Source organism: Carcharodon carcharias, chromosome 1 (genome assembly GCF_017639515.1).
Source record: "Carcharodon carcharias isolate sCarCar2 chromosome 1, sCarCar2.pri, whole genome shotgun sequence".
In the NCBI taxonomy this organism is placed as follows: domain Eukaryota; kingdom Metazoa; phylum Chordata; class Chondrichthyes; order Lamniformes; family Lamnidae; genus Carcharodon; species Carcharodon carcharias.
Window position 1 is genome coordinate 155,375,747 of NC_054467.1, and position 17,682 is coordinate 155,393,428.

Consider the following 17,682-nt stretch of genomic DNA (forward strand, 5'->3'; position numbering starts at 1 on the left):
GGTTCATGGATGCGAAAGATGGCGCTTATGTTAAATTCCCAAATCGAACTGCTGTGTGTCTTAAGTATAAGGAATGGGAAGGGCAGTTCGGCTTCGGCTGTACGGTAGAAAGCCTTATTCAGTTAGCATGTGCAACAACACGCAAGATTGTTATTCGTTCTCATGTCGGAGATTCTAAATGGAACATCTGTAGCCCAAATGATAATATCATACCGACTCGTGAAAACAGCGGTGACAAAAGATGGATGTGGGAGGTCCATTCAAGGGAGGATACCGATACCAGGACCACTCCCCCCACGGTTACCCCTACGCCAACCGTTCCACCTTGTCCAGTTATGTATCCAGGGCCAACAAATGGTCTTGTATTGATCAACCAAAATAAAGTGTTATATGATAATGTACACCATGAACTAGTACCCATAGTCTTGAATGTATCCGGTGTCGCCCTGCCCCAGTGGTGTCCAACCCACACCCAAGCACTTTATACAGCTCTGACGAGCCAGTTGATGGCTGAAGCGGTCCAGTTTAACGGTGGGATGTGATCAGGCCCAGAGGGGGACCGAGCTGAGCGTAGCCTGATAAATAACACTGCCATGTTATTCAATACAGGAACATCGATAGTTAATTCCATCGACCTAGCAACTGTAGATCAGAAGGTCCGTACCCTGAGCTTTAAGCTTAATGAGATTTTAGGGCGGGGACAGGGGATCCAGGATACCCAATTAGATATGGACAGGGCGTGACACAGTTAATTTAAAGCCTGGCTACCGTGCTCGAAAGTCATGCGGGGACTATCAATAAATTAATTGAAATAGGGAAAGATATTTCAGATGAAGAGAGCAGAAATGTTTGTAGCACCTATAGATCTTGGGCGTTGGAACAAGCCTGAGAGAATTTAAGACAGATTAATGAAGGGGTAGTTCCTTTATGGGTAACTAATGAGCATTTATTGAATCTCTCACGACACAAGGCTCAGCTCGGTCCCCCTCTGGGCCTGATCGCATCCCACCGTTAAACTTGACAGGTTGCCAGCTCAGAGGTTTGACACGCGTATGTAGAATGAATGTTGAATGTATAGTGAATAGCAATATACTAATAGGCATTGTATTAGTAATACCTGTCATACCAATGTCAACGCCCGACAGGACATTATATAGAGTAGAAAATATAGAGGTTAAATGGGGGGATTACTATATTAAATAGCACGATATTCCGCCATACGCAGTAGACATAGAAGGAAATATAGTTAGCACCACATTAGAAGGGTGTAGCATAGAAGCCACTGCAGTGGTATGTGCACATCTGATATATGAGACGGAGGAAGCGAAGTGTGGATTTAAAGTAGCCGCAAACTGTACAATGGAAACTATATGGGCTGCAAAAGAACCAACCCATGTTGCATACACAGGGAATGGGAGATATTGTATCACCACATGGCAGGAAAGAATCCAGTATGGGGGTAACCAGATATGCCCCATCCACAATCATTCGGTGTGCCTACACCCACAGGTGCCAGCAAGGGTGGGGAAGGTGGAACTGGTTGAAATATACAAGAGAGGAACGACTATTATTTAGGTCAAGGAAAGCCTTAAGGATAATCTGACACAGTATTTGAACCAGTTCTCCTATGAAATTCCCCTATTGCCAGAGCATCTCACTGCAATTCGGGGACAGGCTCAGCAGATATACAGAACTTACTACACACTGCAGCAACAGGTTAGAGCCTTAAGGACGGATACTGAATAAATAGGTGCTTCCACCTGGTGGGAGGATCTGTGGAATTGGGGCTCGAATGTACAGATACACCCCTGCATTCGGATTATCTCCCATGCCCTAGTCATACTTCAGCTGATATTGATTATGTATCTAATGTACTTAATATGCCGCACCCGCAGGTCACAAAAAAGGTGGTGTTGGGGGAGATTTAGTAGGTGGAGCAGGAATTTGGTAAGCCAGAGGTTCGGATTAAAGGACCAGATGATAATGATGATTTGACCAGTAACCGTACCCTTTACGTGCCAAAGCTGGATGACTGGCCAGCATCAATGGGTGGCGGTGCATAAAGGGGGGGACAACACCACTGTAGTTGGCTACCTTGGGCTAAGCCAAGGGCCAAAAGGGGGTACTGTTAGGGGGAAATAAAGGAATACAATAAGAACTCATTGAAGGGAATCAATACTTAAAATATCCAAGCAGGCAAAACCTGTCCGCGTAAGCAGTTAACAGTTAAAGGCCAGGCTGGATAAAGAGAAATCTAAACCTTGCACATTCTCAGGGCTTGTGAGTATCAGCAAGGCCACATTGGATGAAGAAGAATGTAAATATGATAGTTTGGGTGTTTTGGGAGTCAGACTGGAGCCTTAGGTAGGAAAACAACTAAGATTGAGCCTGTTTACAGCAGATAGGGAAAGAACAGATGGTCTTGGTTAGATGCGAGGGAGGGGTCTCTGCCTGGGTGAGAAACAAATAGGGGCATACAATACATGTACTTGTCACTAGACTTGTCAGTTTGATGTAAACCTATATGTTGACAAGATCGAAATCTGGAAACTGTTCTTGTACGTGACCAATAATGTATAAATATGATGAACACTTGTAGTTTAGCAGAGTGCTGTCTCAAGCTGTATTGAGATGGTGCCCTCCTTGCAGTTGTTTGAATAAACAATCGTAATCTGTACCTGAGTCTCCTGTGGTCCGTTCATCAAAGACACAACAAAAGCAAGCCGCGACCCCAAGGCCTCGGCTCACCAGATGGCACACGGCGAAGTAATCAGAGATAACAGGACCGAGAATTGCACAGGCTGTCTCCACCCCTGCTGCGGATGTCAGGGCAGCACTTGGAAGTCTTAGACGTTCAAATGTTAAGAAATTCTGATCACAGTTGATAGGACGGGTGAACACATTTTGTCTATTTACCATCTGAAAAAATACTCAATTCCACTAAATAATGTGTAATGGTGTCTTTCAACTTCATTGACAGACCTCGCAAATCCTCCCACTGCAACCCCTCCCCAACTAATGGTTCAGCTGCATGCAGCTGACCCATGAGTGATTCAGGAGGGAGAAGCGTGTGGGGCAGGGCCTTTCGGAGCCTTGTGCAAGCACCCTCCCATGCATGCGGATTCTTTCCACATCACACATCTCAAGATCCTGAGCATTTTCAATGCTGCCTGCTGGGGTTCGCTTTCAGTTGACCATCTTCAGCTGACCTGCATCTCCACCCGCCCACCGGTCACACTCCCATGCAGCACCTGTTCTCGCCTACCGTGACTCTGGTTTCCCTTACGATTTAGGCTGTGTGGTAGTGCTACAGTTTTTCTTGCGCTTCCCCCATCCTTGTCCCTCCCCCAATCACCCATTTCCATTTCCCTGTCACCATCGACTTCCCTGGCATCAACTTCCACCTCCTCTTTGTAACCTACCAGCCATAACCGTTTTCTTCTGGGGATGTCCTGGTGAACATGCACATTCCGTCCTTCCCAAAAATCCCACCCCCCCACCCCACCATCCACGTTAACCTCCCAACTTCCTCCTTCTCACCCCCAGGTGCCTCTGTGTCCTTCACTGTCCCTTCTACCGATACCGTCGCAGCCTAACCCTCCCACCCTACTGCCTCACTCTGCCCTCAATCATTCTCATCATTCCCTCTTATCACGCCCACCCTCGGTTCACTCGAATCCACCCAGGAGGTAATCATGAACTCAACAGAGCCCTCCCTCTCCACATTCACCTGGACATCACCCCCCCCCGCCCTGCACCCCGCTCCAGACTCCTTTCCCCCACCTCCCTTGGAATTCCTTTCCCTCTTGGAACTCCTACCCACCCCATCCCCAGACTCCACCCCCTGCCTTAGTCCTTCCCCCTTCCTCCACCCTTACTCCTTCCCCTCTCTGGACTCCTTCCCCATGCTTTCCTCCACCCTTACACTTACCTCCACAGTTGCTGTCTTCTCCTCCAATACCCCCTTCTCCCCCGTACTTCCTCCCCTCTCCCAACCTCATCCCCCAACATCTACACCCCCACCCTCATTCCCCCCGACACACCTTTCTTCCCTAGCCAATCCTAGACCTTCCTCTCCCAGCCCCCAGTACATCTTCCTCCCCCAAACACAACTGGGACTTCTTCTCCACACCCTCGATGATCATCCATTGTGAGCAGACCCTCAATGGTAACTTTCCACCTTCTGTGAGCTGCTTCGCGGCGGAGCCATGTCCATGAGAATCCACCCAGTATACCATGGACATTCGTTCATGGTCCAGCATCTTCTGCTCCTCAGATGTTCATGATGTGAGCAAGGGCCTGGCGGTAAGTCCGGACTTCTGCACGTCACACTTGTCAAGACGTGTTCTGCGTTGGTGTGTTTTCCTGCCGACGTGGGCGGTTGATCCAACGTAAGGGGGATGATTCTGATGGGATGAGATTATAATGAAATGCAGATGAATTACAATGAGGTTCCCCTGTCCGACAATGGGAAATGCAGCCTGCCACTGATGGGCAAAGTGCATGATAGCAAACTAGTTTCACGACTTCGTGAAACTGATTGTTGGCCTTCTCAGCAAATTGTCCACTCATGCAGCCGAACACTCCCGATGCCAGCGGGCAAAGAAAATTCTGCTCAAAGTTCTTTTCAACTTGCCCTGACGGTACTTGTTGACTATAGGTATTGTGCCAGTATTTAGCCTTAGATGGAGTTTACCACCCGCTTTGGGCTGCATTCACAAGCAACCTGACTCCGAGGAGTGCTGAGTGTACAATAAGGAAATAATAAAACACTTTAGGTCACAACTGGAATATTATGTCCAATTCTGGGCACCACACTTGGCAAAAGATGTGCTTACCTTGCTCTGAAGCTGTGGCATTTGGCAGATTTTAATGGTGACCTGCTTAGTGAAGCAGAGACATCTGACACACTGTGATGCACTGAGGCTCAGAGAGAATTGCTCTGTGAACACACCTGGTAAATTTAGTTTCCTGCTCAGACTTCTTCTCCCCCTCCCCCTTTCAGCAGTTTGTCCTGCTCTGTATTGTCTCTATTCAATTTCCCTGTCATGCTGTAGTCCACAGGGAATGCATACTACTGAACCTATGCTTAATTCCTAAAATCAGGACAAAGTCCTTCAGCCGATGCCACACCACTTTAGAACTGTAAAGAACTATGGAAACCACCAAACAGCTATAGAAATGAACCAGCAACTAACTGAAAGTAGTTGATGATCCCTTCATATAAGGCTGGTAGAGGTTGCTTCCTGCTACTGAATGTGTTTATCTGTGCGAAGTTAAGAGGTTGTTAGCTAAACCATGAGCTCCAAAATAGCTGTTGTGGGATCAAACCAGCTTCCAGTGGCCATTCTCTGCATGCTAATGCCCTCACCAAAATGGCACATATAGTGCCAAAAAACTGGGCACTGTGGAGCCAAATTTTGTGGTACTATTCCTGCAACTAATGGACCAGGCAGCTGACCTGGTGTCTCCCTGTGCCAATCACTGGTAAATTCTCACAACGTCCGACGACTTTTCCTTGTGAGGATGTGCTTTCCCCTGAGCAGAACAGAAATCATTGACTCTAATAAGGGGAATATTAAGCCAAGTGGTTATGGTACTGGGTTTGTAACCCCAAGATCAAGAGTTCAAATCTCACAATGGCAAACTATGAAACAGTGTAACTTCATCTGAAAACAGATGGAAAGTACTCGAAAGAGTTACTTTCCAACTCTCTAGCTCCATCCAGTGGCATTCCACCTTTATCCTGGACACCATGCAAATATATTTTGGAGTATTAGTCAGAGTTGGATTCAATCCAAGGACATATGTAAGTACAAGATGCTAAGTTCTCTATTACCCAGTATTATAAATTATTCATTTCTGGTTTATGAATGTTGCTAGCAAGGCCAGCATTAATAGCCAGTTCCTAGTTGCCCTTCAGGTGGTGGTAGTGGTGCCTGCTTCTTGAACGACTGCTCTCCATGTGGTGAACGTACTCACAATGCTGTTAGATAGGGAGTTCCAGAATTTTGACCCAAGGACAATGAAGGAAATGTGATATATGTCAAAGTTGGAATGGTGTGTGACTTGGAGAGAGATTTGAAAGTGATGATGTTCCCATGCATCTGCGCTTATTCATTAGATAGTGGAAATCGCTTGTTTAGGAGGTGCTGTCAAAGATGCCTTGCCAAGTTGCTGCAGTTCTTCCTTTAGATAGCACACATTCCAGCCACAGTTTGCTGGTGGTAGAGGGGGCGGTGGTTTAAGGTGGTGGATGGTCTGCTAATCAAATAGATTGCTTTAACCTGAATGGTGTTCAGCTTGAGTGTTAATGCAGATGTACTTATTTAGCCACGTGAAAATTATTCCATCACATTTCTGACTTATGCCTTGTGTGGTGGATGGGCTCTGGGGACCCACACACTATGGATTACCAGCTTCTAAACTACTCTAGTAGCTTGAGTAGTTCACCATTGTATTTGCATGCTAAAAATTGCCCATAATTATAATGAACTTAAACACAAACCATTCTACTTTATGCAAATGATCTGTATTCTGCCAAAATTCTCCAGGAAAACTATTGATATAATGATTCCATGTGAATTAAAAATACTCAAAATAATTCTTATTTATTTGTATACAAATAGCTTAACTGTTTTGCTAGATTCTTTTATAACATGGTACCGAATATCGAAATGCATTAATATGAGCTTTGTTTCAAAGTCTGCTAGTTTCCCCGTCAGTTACTCAGATCTTACCTGACATTTGGGAGAATCTGCAACAATCCAGATTGTATCTATTGCAGCAGCATCCTTACAACTTAACACAAACATAAATTGACAGACAATAAAGACCAGCTGGACCATCAAGTCTGTCCCACATTCAAGAATATAGGAGCATCATGATTATAATCAATAATGTTGGAAGCTGAACAGCTTTATCCTCAAAACTGAGAGATAAAAACAGAGACCTTATAAGGTCTCACTGAATCTCTCTCACAATCAGAAGCAGGCACTGAATGAGCAGACTTGTGCAATTCCCAGCCAAACAACATGGAGCCAGTTCTCTCTTCAAAGTTGGATAGTTAGAAATGTTAACTCACTGATACCATAATTGATAATGCTGTCCTGCTTTATTAACTGCCTTAAAAACTTAACATAGCACCACTGATATAAAATAATGGTGTCGTCAGGTTAGATCTCACACAAACTGAAGTTTCAAGCTAGGATTAATAAAAGACACCAGGGCTAGATGAAATCATTCTTAATGGTTAAATTAAAAAAAAAACCTCTCTCTGCATTTTGATTTAATATGGATGTTGCTTTCCTTCTTTTATGGATCATATTTAACTTTCAGCCATGATTGCTAAGTCTACTGATCCTCAGAGAGTTATAAGAGGATCTTGTCCAAACCAATAAAAACCTGGTTTGGTAATCCCAGATTTTCCAAACAATTGTTTATTTTGTTACTGACACCCTTTCCAGTGTTTGGAGTTACACAAAACTTCCAGTGCCTCTGGAAGTAACACTTGCTCAAGAACTGCTACTGCCTGTGCTTGACTGATTATAATGAATCAGTATCCAAAATTAAGCATTCCGACAACTCCAAACATGCAATTAATTATGGATCTACTTACTTTCACCCAAGACCATCTGTATTTTTTTGTTCCAGTGCAGACATCTCCAAACAATAGACATAGTTATTTCTACAACCTACAATAAGAGTTTTTTTCCACAAGACTGGTGAAGAGAATACCTCGCCTGGAAGGGAATATGAAGCAACCAATTCCCCTGTTGTTGCAGCCAAGATCCATAAGTTTCCATCTGTAGAGATCACAGCTACTAATGTTCTATCATCAAGATCACAGTTGGTAAAAACAAATGGAACTGAATATACTTGTTTGCTGGTTTCAAACTTCCACACCAGATTTCCATCTTCATCCAAGCAGTACACAAAACAGTCATGAGATCCACATATTATTTTCTGATCTGTTGCAGCAAAATTGCAGATGCATGGTGAAGAAAAGATCGGGCCCCCAGTTGAGAACTGCCAAAGCTAAAAGTCAATAACCATGTTAAAGAAAGAACAAACTTGCATTTATATAACATATTAAGTCCTCATGACATCTCAGGCTGCTTCAGAGACAATTAACTACATTTGAAGTGTAGTCACTGTTACTTTATAGTCAAATGCAGCATAACACAAAGGCTCACAAATACCTATGAGATTAACGATTATGTTTTAGTTAGGTTGGATGAGCGATAAGTGTTGGCCAGGATACCACAAGGCATCTCCTGCTTTTCCCTGATAACCGTCACTGGATCTTATGTCCATATGGGGGGCCAGACAGGTGCCACACTTCTTCAATACTGCACTGAACTGTCAGCTTAGATTATGGAGAGGGGGTTCAATCCACAACCTTCCAATTCAAGAGATAAAAGTACTACTAGCCAAAGCTGACACCTGAGTGAGTTAATTTAGCAGGGTCTACAAGTTCAGTCATGCATATTTCTAACAAAGGGAACCAATATACTTTAGAATTGTTATACAAATCAAATACATCTGGAACAAAATTACCTGGCACCTCAAAGGATTAGTTAAATTTATTTTAAATATTAGCTCAAAATGTGACAACGTTTAGACAGATACTAAGTCAAAATACTTCTTAGGTACTTAAGTGTCAATTCAAATTGTACCTGATCACCATTATGACTAAAACATTGCAGGCTACCAGCAACACAACCAATGTACACACTCTGTGAAGTACACCGTGGTGAAGAAAATAAAGGCTTGCCACAGGAACGTTTCCAAACTACACTCCCAGTGTCCTGTAATAATAAGAAAAAAATCTAAATGCTGTTTTTCCTTCCATGTTCGTTAAATTATTTTAAAATATTCAGATATATCTAAAGCAATTTCCATTTTTAAAAATATGAACATCCGTAGTATCTCATCTTTTTTCATGCTTCTCAAGGATCGAAGCATAGTTATATTTATCTAAATAGAAGTTTGACAGATTTGCTTATTTCTGATTAATCTCTTTCCTTTGCAAACATAAAATGTTCAATATAAACAGTATAAATTCAAATCATTGTTTGTCTTGCCATATTGTGAATGACATATTACAAAATAACTTGCATTTATTTACAATGTAATTCATAGAATTTGTACTATTGGACAAATAATTAGGCTGCTCACAAAGGAGATGGTGTTACGTAGCACAAACTTCATTTATTGATTGTTTATTAGCCACTTACTGGATTGACAGCGACCAATGATTCTCCAAGGGTTGCTATATACAGTATTCGTGGTGATTTATTTAAACAAGGAGTTGAGAACACAGCACCTCCTCCACAGTGCAATTTCCAGACACACACTTTACCCTATGCATAGAAAATAACAAGCAATTATAAAAGTAAAGAATTTTGGTTTTGATACGAAAAACACTGGATTTTTCATCTTTAGGGTAATAATTAATAGACCATTTTTAACTGATTACATAAATAACATAATAACAGATCAGCTTGAGAACTTTGATAATGTTATCTGCTAGAATACTATCTTAGGCAGACTGGATCATACTCAAATTTAGCAGACAAAACTTCCTGAATCTCTCTTATCACAATCTTGACCTAAAGTCACAGGTTTTAAATTTATACTTAATGCAACCCTGCACAGATAAAAGGGAAATTCCATCATTTAGCAGAGTAAGGCTGTCCAAGGTGTATTGTATATAGTTCCACCTCCATTGTATTGCCTGCTGCCAACTATGTCTCAGCCCATCTGCTGCTGAAACCCTCTTCATAACTTTGTTACCTTCAGACTCAATCACTCCAATGCTCTCCTAGCTAGCCCCCCATCTTCCACAATCCGTAAGCTTCAGCTCTTCCAAAGATCTGTTTGCCATATCCTGATTCACCCCAAGTCCCCAATCACCTATCACCCTTTTGCTCATGGTCCAGCAAAGCCTCAAATTTAAAATACACATTCTTGAGTTCAAATTCCTCCATGGTCTCCCACTGTACAAACCAAACATCCCCTCTAAGCTATGCGGTTGCATGGCAATCCAAAAATTTCCATGTACACAGCGCACAAGTCAGTCTGTTCAAGTTGCCACTAAAAAAATGTATAAAAGTTGCACACTTCACCTGCGAACTACAAAAGGCTGCACACTTTAACAACTCGCCCATGGAGTCCAAAAGAAATTAGAGGGAATGTTACCTTTGACCCTTAGAGAACTCGGAATTCCTACCATTCTGACCTCTTGTCCATCCCCCACTTCATTTGTCTCTCCATTTGCAGCTGTGTCTTCAGCTGTCCATGCCCTTGGCTCTGGAATTTCCTCCCTAAACCTATCTGCCTCTCCCTGCTCCTTTATGATACTCCTTAAACCTATCTTTTAGATCAAACATTGGCTGCCAAAATATTTCCTTATGTGGCTTGGTGTCAAATTTTCTTTGATAATGATGCTCTGAAGTGCCTTGGGTCTTTTTAGACTATGTTAAAGGTGCTATAGATTGTTGTATAGAGAACATGGGAGAGTACATTACAACTAATTTGTAACATAATGAATTATGGAACATTTCTGACAAAGAAAATGAAATTTCTAAAGTATCCATTTCCCAAAATGAGTTGTTCAAAAACCCAGATTTTTAAACTGCTAATAAAGTAGAACAGCTGAAATTCTTACAAGAATGTCCAAAGCATAGATGTTTTGGTCATGTGATCCAACAAAGACCAGTCCTAGGTCAGGATCCATAACTGGAGAACTTTTTACTGAATTCCCAGTCCAAAAGATCCAGTGCGTTTCCCCATCATTCTCTCTTAGCACACTGATGGAACCATCATAACAACCTGGGCAATAAATCACACAATTTAATTACCACTAAGACCTTATATTTATATATGAATTTAAATATGGAGGACTGAAAATTGAAATAATCGGAGTGTTGTGACAATTTTCTGAAACCCTGAATACCGTGTTTTACATCAACAGCAATTTGCTTTTGTTTAGCTCCTTTAATGGAGTAAAATGTCTTAAGGTGCTTCACAGAAGAGCTATTAAACAAAATTTAACTTCGAGCCCTATAAAGTAGTTTTAGGACCTTCTGAGGTTGTGAAAGGTGCTATACAAATAAAATTTTCTTTTTTTAAATGGGACAATTTATTCATCTTCTGTGGTGCTGCACGAGGGGTTGAACTTAATGGTGGCAGCAGTGGCCCTGACAGGAGGCACAAAAGCCAGGGGCAACACTGTCGCAGCTGTTCCCAGGAGCCCTGACGCGATTCTATGCCCATCAAGCCTGATGTCAGAGCTTCCATTCCTTTAAGGGTGAAGATCCTGACTCCAACAGCTACCGGCCAATGAGAGGTCCAGCAACTCCTCAGTCCCAGTAAAGCCATCAGGGTCGGTGGCCATTGCACTATTGCAAACCAGTCAGGCCCAGGAACCATGGTGCTGGCCCAGGAACAATGAAACAAGCTCCAAGGGCCAGTTAGGCAGGCCCCTTCCTCTGTTTGTGGGTGGGGGGAAAAAAGAGAGAGAAAACCTCTTTGGACCACCAAATACCCAATCAGGAGATCCCCCACTCCCCCTACCCCACAAGGAGGCCACCAGCTTTTGCTAGGTGGCCTCTCCCCATGACCTAAGGCCCCCTGGCACTTGTAGAATATCAGTAGTTATCTGAGGCGCTGAATTGGTCACTGTGGGAGTCGGCAGGAGGGGGGGTGCCGTCCCCGAAGATCCCCACCCACAACTGAATCGCAGGGAGCCGGGAAGGCGATGGGTTTGACACTCCCCGTCTTCTCCCTTGATTGTATGCCACCCGCCGCCTCCCTGCTCCCTTCTCTGGGCTGAGCTGTCAAGGTTATGTGCAGTTTGCAGATCAAGTACGGGCTGGGAGGGAACTGGACCAAGATGGGAAACCCGAAAGAAGGAGGGAGAATGAGAAAGGAGAGGAAGGGGAGAGGCTAAGCAGGGAAAGGGAAGAGATAGAAAAAGGAGAACAGGAGAATGTGGAGAAAAGAGAAGTGGAGCTTTAATATATTTTGGCATCCTGAAACCACCAGTGCTATGGGTATTGTTATGGGTCCAAAATGGATCCATGCCACATGAATACTTCTGGGGCGATCCAAACCAAATGCTACTTTGGATATAGATCACTAGCGCAGTTGCTGGAAGTATGTGCTGGAAATATGCAGAGTAGACAGGCTGTGACATCAATATATAATGCCAATTTGACTCTGTTGGTACCATTTTCAATCTCATGCCCCAGCTAACACACTCTCTTTACCGCACACGGGTCAATGTGGCTTCAGCAGCAGGAAGGACCCTTCTCCTTGCGTCACCCATCCCCCACCACAGTGTCAGTGCTATGCAAAGGAATCATTAACTACTTTCAGGTTGATTGATTTCGACTGGCTCTTGCTGACTTGGACTGTTTGGAGGTTTGTATTGCTGCTTGAAGTTGGTAATGTCTACAGGAAGTCGTGTAACATGTGGTGAGGTTGCTCTGCTCTGACCATGTAGTTTTGATCCCCCTTAACCCACAACAAAACAGGGAGGAGCTAAAGCAACAAAGAGGAGGGCAAGCTACTCAAAAAGGTTGATGAGGAGGGTGAGAAAGGCTCTCAGCAGGAGGGCAAATCCACCCAAGGTCTTTGGGGAACAATTCACCGATCTCAACCTCAGCAAGGAACAGCGTATGCAATATCTATTTCATAAAGGAGGTTCTGATTCAAATCTGCCAACTGCTGCAGGCAGGCCTGCAGTCTCAAAGCTCGGCAAGGCCAGTGGCTGTAAACGTGATCATAGCCATAAACCTCTTTTCGTCTGCAATATCTCATGGTTTGCCATCCACTGTATTGCATAAGGGAGGTCACTAATGCGCTGGCTGCAAAGAGGAGAATACATTGTATTTTCCTCTTCCAGAGAGAATCAGGTGAAGCCAGCATGCAGTTTCACCAGAATTTCAAATCCCCCATGGTGTAAGGTGCCATTGACTGCACACAGGTCACATTCCGGGCACAGTGTGCCAACTCAGAGATGTACTGCAATTGTAAAAGCTTCCAATCCCTCAATGTTCAGCTGATGAGTACCCAAACTGAGCACATCATGCAGGATCCCCTGTATCCTGACAGTAGTCTTGATGCCTTTATTCTGCACCAGTCCGCTGTACTAGCAGCAGTTAAGGCATCTGAGAAACCAGAGACTAGCTACTGTGGCAAGGACCATCCACTGACCACATGGCTTCCATGCTCAACCAACAGACTCATGGGCAGCATATGTATAATGAGAACTATGCTGCCACACAAAATGTCATTGAGCAGGCCACTGTTCTGCTTAAGCACTGCTTCTGCTACCTGCACTGACGGAGCCCTGCAGTATTTACTAGAAGCTGTGTCATGATTTGTTGTGGTCTGCTACATCCTGCATAACTTCACCATCATGAGGAAAAAGTCCTTGCCACCAGGCATACATGAGTGGCAGAAGAGGAGGAACAGAAGAACGAAAGTAGGAGGTAACCATCATATATTCCCTCTCTGACTGAGCTGTTCATGATCAGCTTATTCGAATACAGTACAAGTGAATGTAACCATACTTCCTGCACTTTAGCTTCCTTATATCACTGACCATTACAAAAGACTATTACAATGTCTTATTGGTCAAAATGCTGAAACAAAAGCCCGCAACCAAACATATGAAACCAACTTTATTAATCAAATCATAGAAACTAGGAGCAGGAGTAGGCCATTTGGCCCTTCGAGCCTGCTTCGCCATTCATTATGATCATGGCTGATCATCCAACTCAATAGCCTGCTCCCACTTTCTCCCCATACCCTTTGATCCCTTTTGCCCCAAGAGCTATATCTAACTCCTTCTTGAAAACATACAATGTTTTGGTATCAACTACTTTCTGTGGTAACGAATTCCACAGGCTCACCACTCTCTGGGTGTAGAAATTTCTCCTCATCTCAGGCCTAAATGGTCTACCCCATATGCTCAGACTGCGACCCCTGGTTCTGCACTGCCCCATCATCAGGAACATCCTTCCTGCATCTACCCTGTCTAGTCTTGTTAGAATTTTCTAGGTTTCTATGAGATCCCCCCTCATTCTTCTGAACTCCAGTGAATATAATCCTAATCGAGTCAATCTCTCCTCATATGTCAGTCCCGCCATCCCAGGAATCAGTTGGGTAAACCTTCGTTGCACTCCCTCTATAGCAAGTACATTCCTCCTCAGATAAGGAGACCAAAACTGCACAACACTTCCAGATGTGGTCTCACCAAGGCCCTGTATAATTGCAGCAAGACATCCCTGTTCCTGTACTTGAATCACCTAACATTTCCTTCAAAAGTTAACTAATCACCCCTGTCCTTGTGTATTCCTTCAGTGCCTCTCTTCTGTGGCTTTGCTTGTTTAGTGCTCCTATGCAGTGCTACCCCAGTGGCTTCCATGCTAGACAGAAACCACAGGCTTTCTAGCAGGACTGAAATGCAGCAAGCATTTCAACTTTTACCTGTAGATTGCACCAGCAAAGTGTTCACCTAAAGCAGGAGAACTCATGTGACCTTGTGCACTGGAAAGCTGGCACATGTGTTACTCATACCTGGAAACACACCACATGCAGATCTCGCCTCGAAGCTACCCTCTGAGATACACAGTGTTAGCATCTGAGCTGGTAGCTGTGAGTGTGAGAGCGAGTAACGATGTTCCTTCTTCATCAGCCTCTTCTCCTTCTTCCACTTCTTGCTTCTGCAGCACTGCCTAGCCAGATTTCAGTTTTTGGGTATCTCAAGGGAGAGATGTTCAAGAGAAAGGTGCAGCCCATAAGAGGCTCAGGCTAGTTTTAAGCAGTGCTATCCTCTCACACATGCGGCTACACACTATAATCAAGGTAATGAGCAGGCTAAACACGTCAAGCAGGTCATTGCTATCTGCATCAGACAGAAAGCAGGCATGTTAATTGCACATCGTGATGCCCATGCCCATTTTCAGGCTATATTGGATTTTGTGGCCATTCAGTATTCTGAGTATCTTAACAGGGGAAGTAATAAACTAAGTAGATTGGTGTTAGTCCCTCAGGTATATTAGAAAAGCTTGCTGCTATTCGTTGGTTCTCTTACTCTGCTGTGTTCAAAGATTAGAGCAGAGGAGAAGCAACATAAACTGTTTAAGATATACTCTAAAATAATATTATTTCCTGCTGCAATATGCCCTGTAGTCATCAATGAGTTTTCTCAACTTCTTTTAAGTGACATAAATAACTTTCCAGATTTGGGAATTCTGGTTTGTAAGCAAGATAATTTAGCCTAGATACAGTCAAATTCTGTTTCTTGCTCCAGTTATTTGGCCAAGTTATTACAATGTAGCCTAAGCAGCAAAAATATGGTTTCATACCTACAATAATAAAATTTCCACATCTGGACATGCATGCAGATGATTCAATCCGATCTCCAAGAATCCTCTCCCATTTTATCTTTCCAGAAAGCACATCAATTGCCTGCATCCTATGCGAGTGAGATCCAATGTACACAGTTTCATCTGAGCCATTATCCCCTGATATTACCACTAGAGGAGATGCATCAACACATTTTGCAGTGTCAGATTTCCACCTGATCTTCAAGGATACAGTTCTACAATTGACAACAAGATCTTCTGGAATGAACTTTCCATCAACGTGTAGTGGTTTTACTACTTTGTTTGCAAATGATTCCCAATAGCTATTCTTAACAGGCATTTTCTCGTCATTGAATGATATACTGGCATTCATATTTTCAGACACATTAGAAGAATCATTTTCTTCCTTCTCTTTACCATTTGGTTCATCATCCATCAACTCTTTTCCTTCTGCTATATCAGGACTATTTCCACAATTTTTGTAACTTACAGTAGAGTTTAGTTTTGTGATCTGACTCCCTCTACTTATAGTAGTAACGTTAGCGAAAGTTGCTGTCAATTGCCACTGTTCAATCCGCTTTGGCTGAGACCCTGGAGTTTCATCTTTAATCCTTTTTCTTTTCATTTTTCTGTCATTTTTATCAAGTTCCTCCTTATTCTTAGCTTCACAGAATATGGTATTGTTAATATGATGGTAAATGTCCAGAAGAGAACAATTTAAAATAACTTCAGTAAGTCCAAATACTGTTTGTCCTAAAAGTGTCTCAATTTCTTCTGCAAGTCTCAAAGCTTTTAGGGAGTCCCCTCCGCTGTACAAGAACATGCAATTTTCAGAGACATCTGGCAGATCTTCTGGAAGATTGAGTACAACCTGCAAACATACACATGCATAAAGAAACTATATGGGCTACCTGTTAAATCTACCATAAAGCAAAAATTGGACAGGTTAATTACATGTTATGACATGCATTCGGTATTGGTTCAACTTATCCAGCCTTATAGAATTCATTGAAGAAACAATAGAGACAATAAAGGAATATAATTTATAAAGCGAGATTTTTCTTTGAGATGTGTTTTTTTAAATGCATATATTTAATTATGTATATTCCCAAATGATCAATACAGCTTCAGTTAAATTTTAAAAAATGAATTTGTAACATTTCTGTATCACAAGATAAATATAGAACCATAGAAATTTAGAATGCTTTCAAAGGCTAGCCCATGTCTAAACTGGCTCTTTGATAGAGAAACATAGACATTTATAAAATAAACAATGATACTGAATGCTACTGTTAAATATTTCCGATAAAGGGCAATAAAACATATTTTTCATAATACTCATGAATTTCAAGAGCCGGAACTAGAAAAACTTTGATGATCAATCAATTGGCACGGTATATACAATAAATGCACTAGACATTTGAGTCCGGCTGCAGGTTTGCAGTTATGACTACAGCAAACTGGTTCTTTGTTTTAGAAAAGTTATAGTTAATTAAATTTGTAACTCTGATTCTCTATACTTCTAAAGATACATTTAATCATAACTCCTGAACTGAAAGACAATAGAATCACAAGTAACTACATATCCTTGGAGCTCTCAAAGATACATATATTTGCAGAATGGCATAAATCGTCTTCCTTATAATAACTCCATTAAATAAAAAAGGTTTCATGGATTAATTTTCAACTGCTGATTAAGATCAGCTCTTTCCTACAGAGGCAGATTTTCTATACTTTCTGAAGGTTTATCAAACTGAAGTAGTATTCACCGAATTGCTTCTCAGGCGATTTAGTAATATTCTTTAAGCTGATCAATGAATCGTTATCAACGTACTTCTAGTATACTAATGGCAGTGTTTCTACTTGCAATATTACTTGAATATTTTCACTCACACTCTGTGACTTTATTTTAATTTTAGTGTGCCAAATACTTTAATAACAAAGTAACTCAGCTGTGTAGTTGCATATAGAGAACACTAGATGTCACCACATTGCACCAGAGAAATAAGGATAGGCAGTCATCAAATTCTTTAAATCATCAATTGTCCTTAATTTGTTGGTACACTATTCATATTAATGGAAGGTTAAGGAGAAACAATGTGGAATCCTTTTTTATTTTTTTCATGAGACATGGTTGTTGCTGGCTAGGCTAGCATTTTTATTGCCCATCCCTAATTGCCCTTGAGAAGGTGGTGGTGAGCCGCCTTCTTGAGCCGCTGCAGTCTATGTGTTATAGATACATTTACATTGTTGTCTGGGAGGGAATTCCAGGATTTTGAGCCAACAACAGTGAAGAAAC

The 17,682-nt window shown here is 42.4% G+C and overlaps 1 protein-coding gene across 3 annotated transcripts in view; it reads right to left on the reverse strand.

Annotated features, from left to right (window-relative positions):
* Positions 1 to 6,595: 6,595 nt before the first annotated feature.
* The window catches only part of aasdh (aminoadipate-semialdehyde dehydrogenase), a 40,227-nt gene continuing 29,140 nt past the window's right edge, over positions 6,596 to 17,682 (reverse strand). For 2 of the 3 annotated variants that reach the window (XM_041198909.1, XM_041198918.1), the window contains 5 exons: positions 15,384 to 16,254; positions 10,673 to 10,836; positions 9,240 to 9,365; positions 8,679 to 8,810; positions 6,596 to 8,037 (listed from right to left, as the gene is read on the reverse strand). In XM_041198909.1, the coding sequence (XP_041054843.1) occupies positions 7,621 to 8,037; positions 8,679 to 8,810; positions 9,240 to 9,365; positions 10,673 to 10,836; positions 15,384 to 16,254 (1,710 nt within the window). In that variant the 3' untranslated portion in view covers positions 6,596 to 7,620. Of the gene's footprint in view, positions 8,038 to 8,678; positions 8,811 to 9,239; positions 9,366 to 10,672; positions 10,837 to 15,383; positions 16,255 to 17,682 lie in introns of those variants that run through there. The other variant, XM_041198926.1, reaches the window with a different exon arrangement.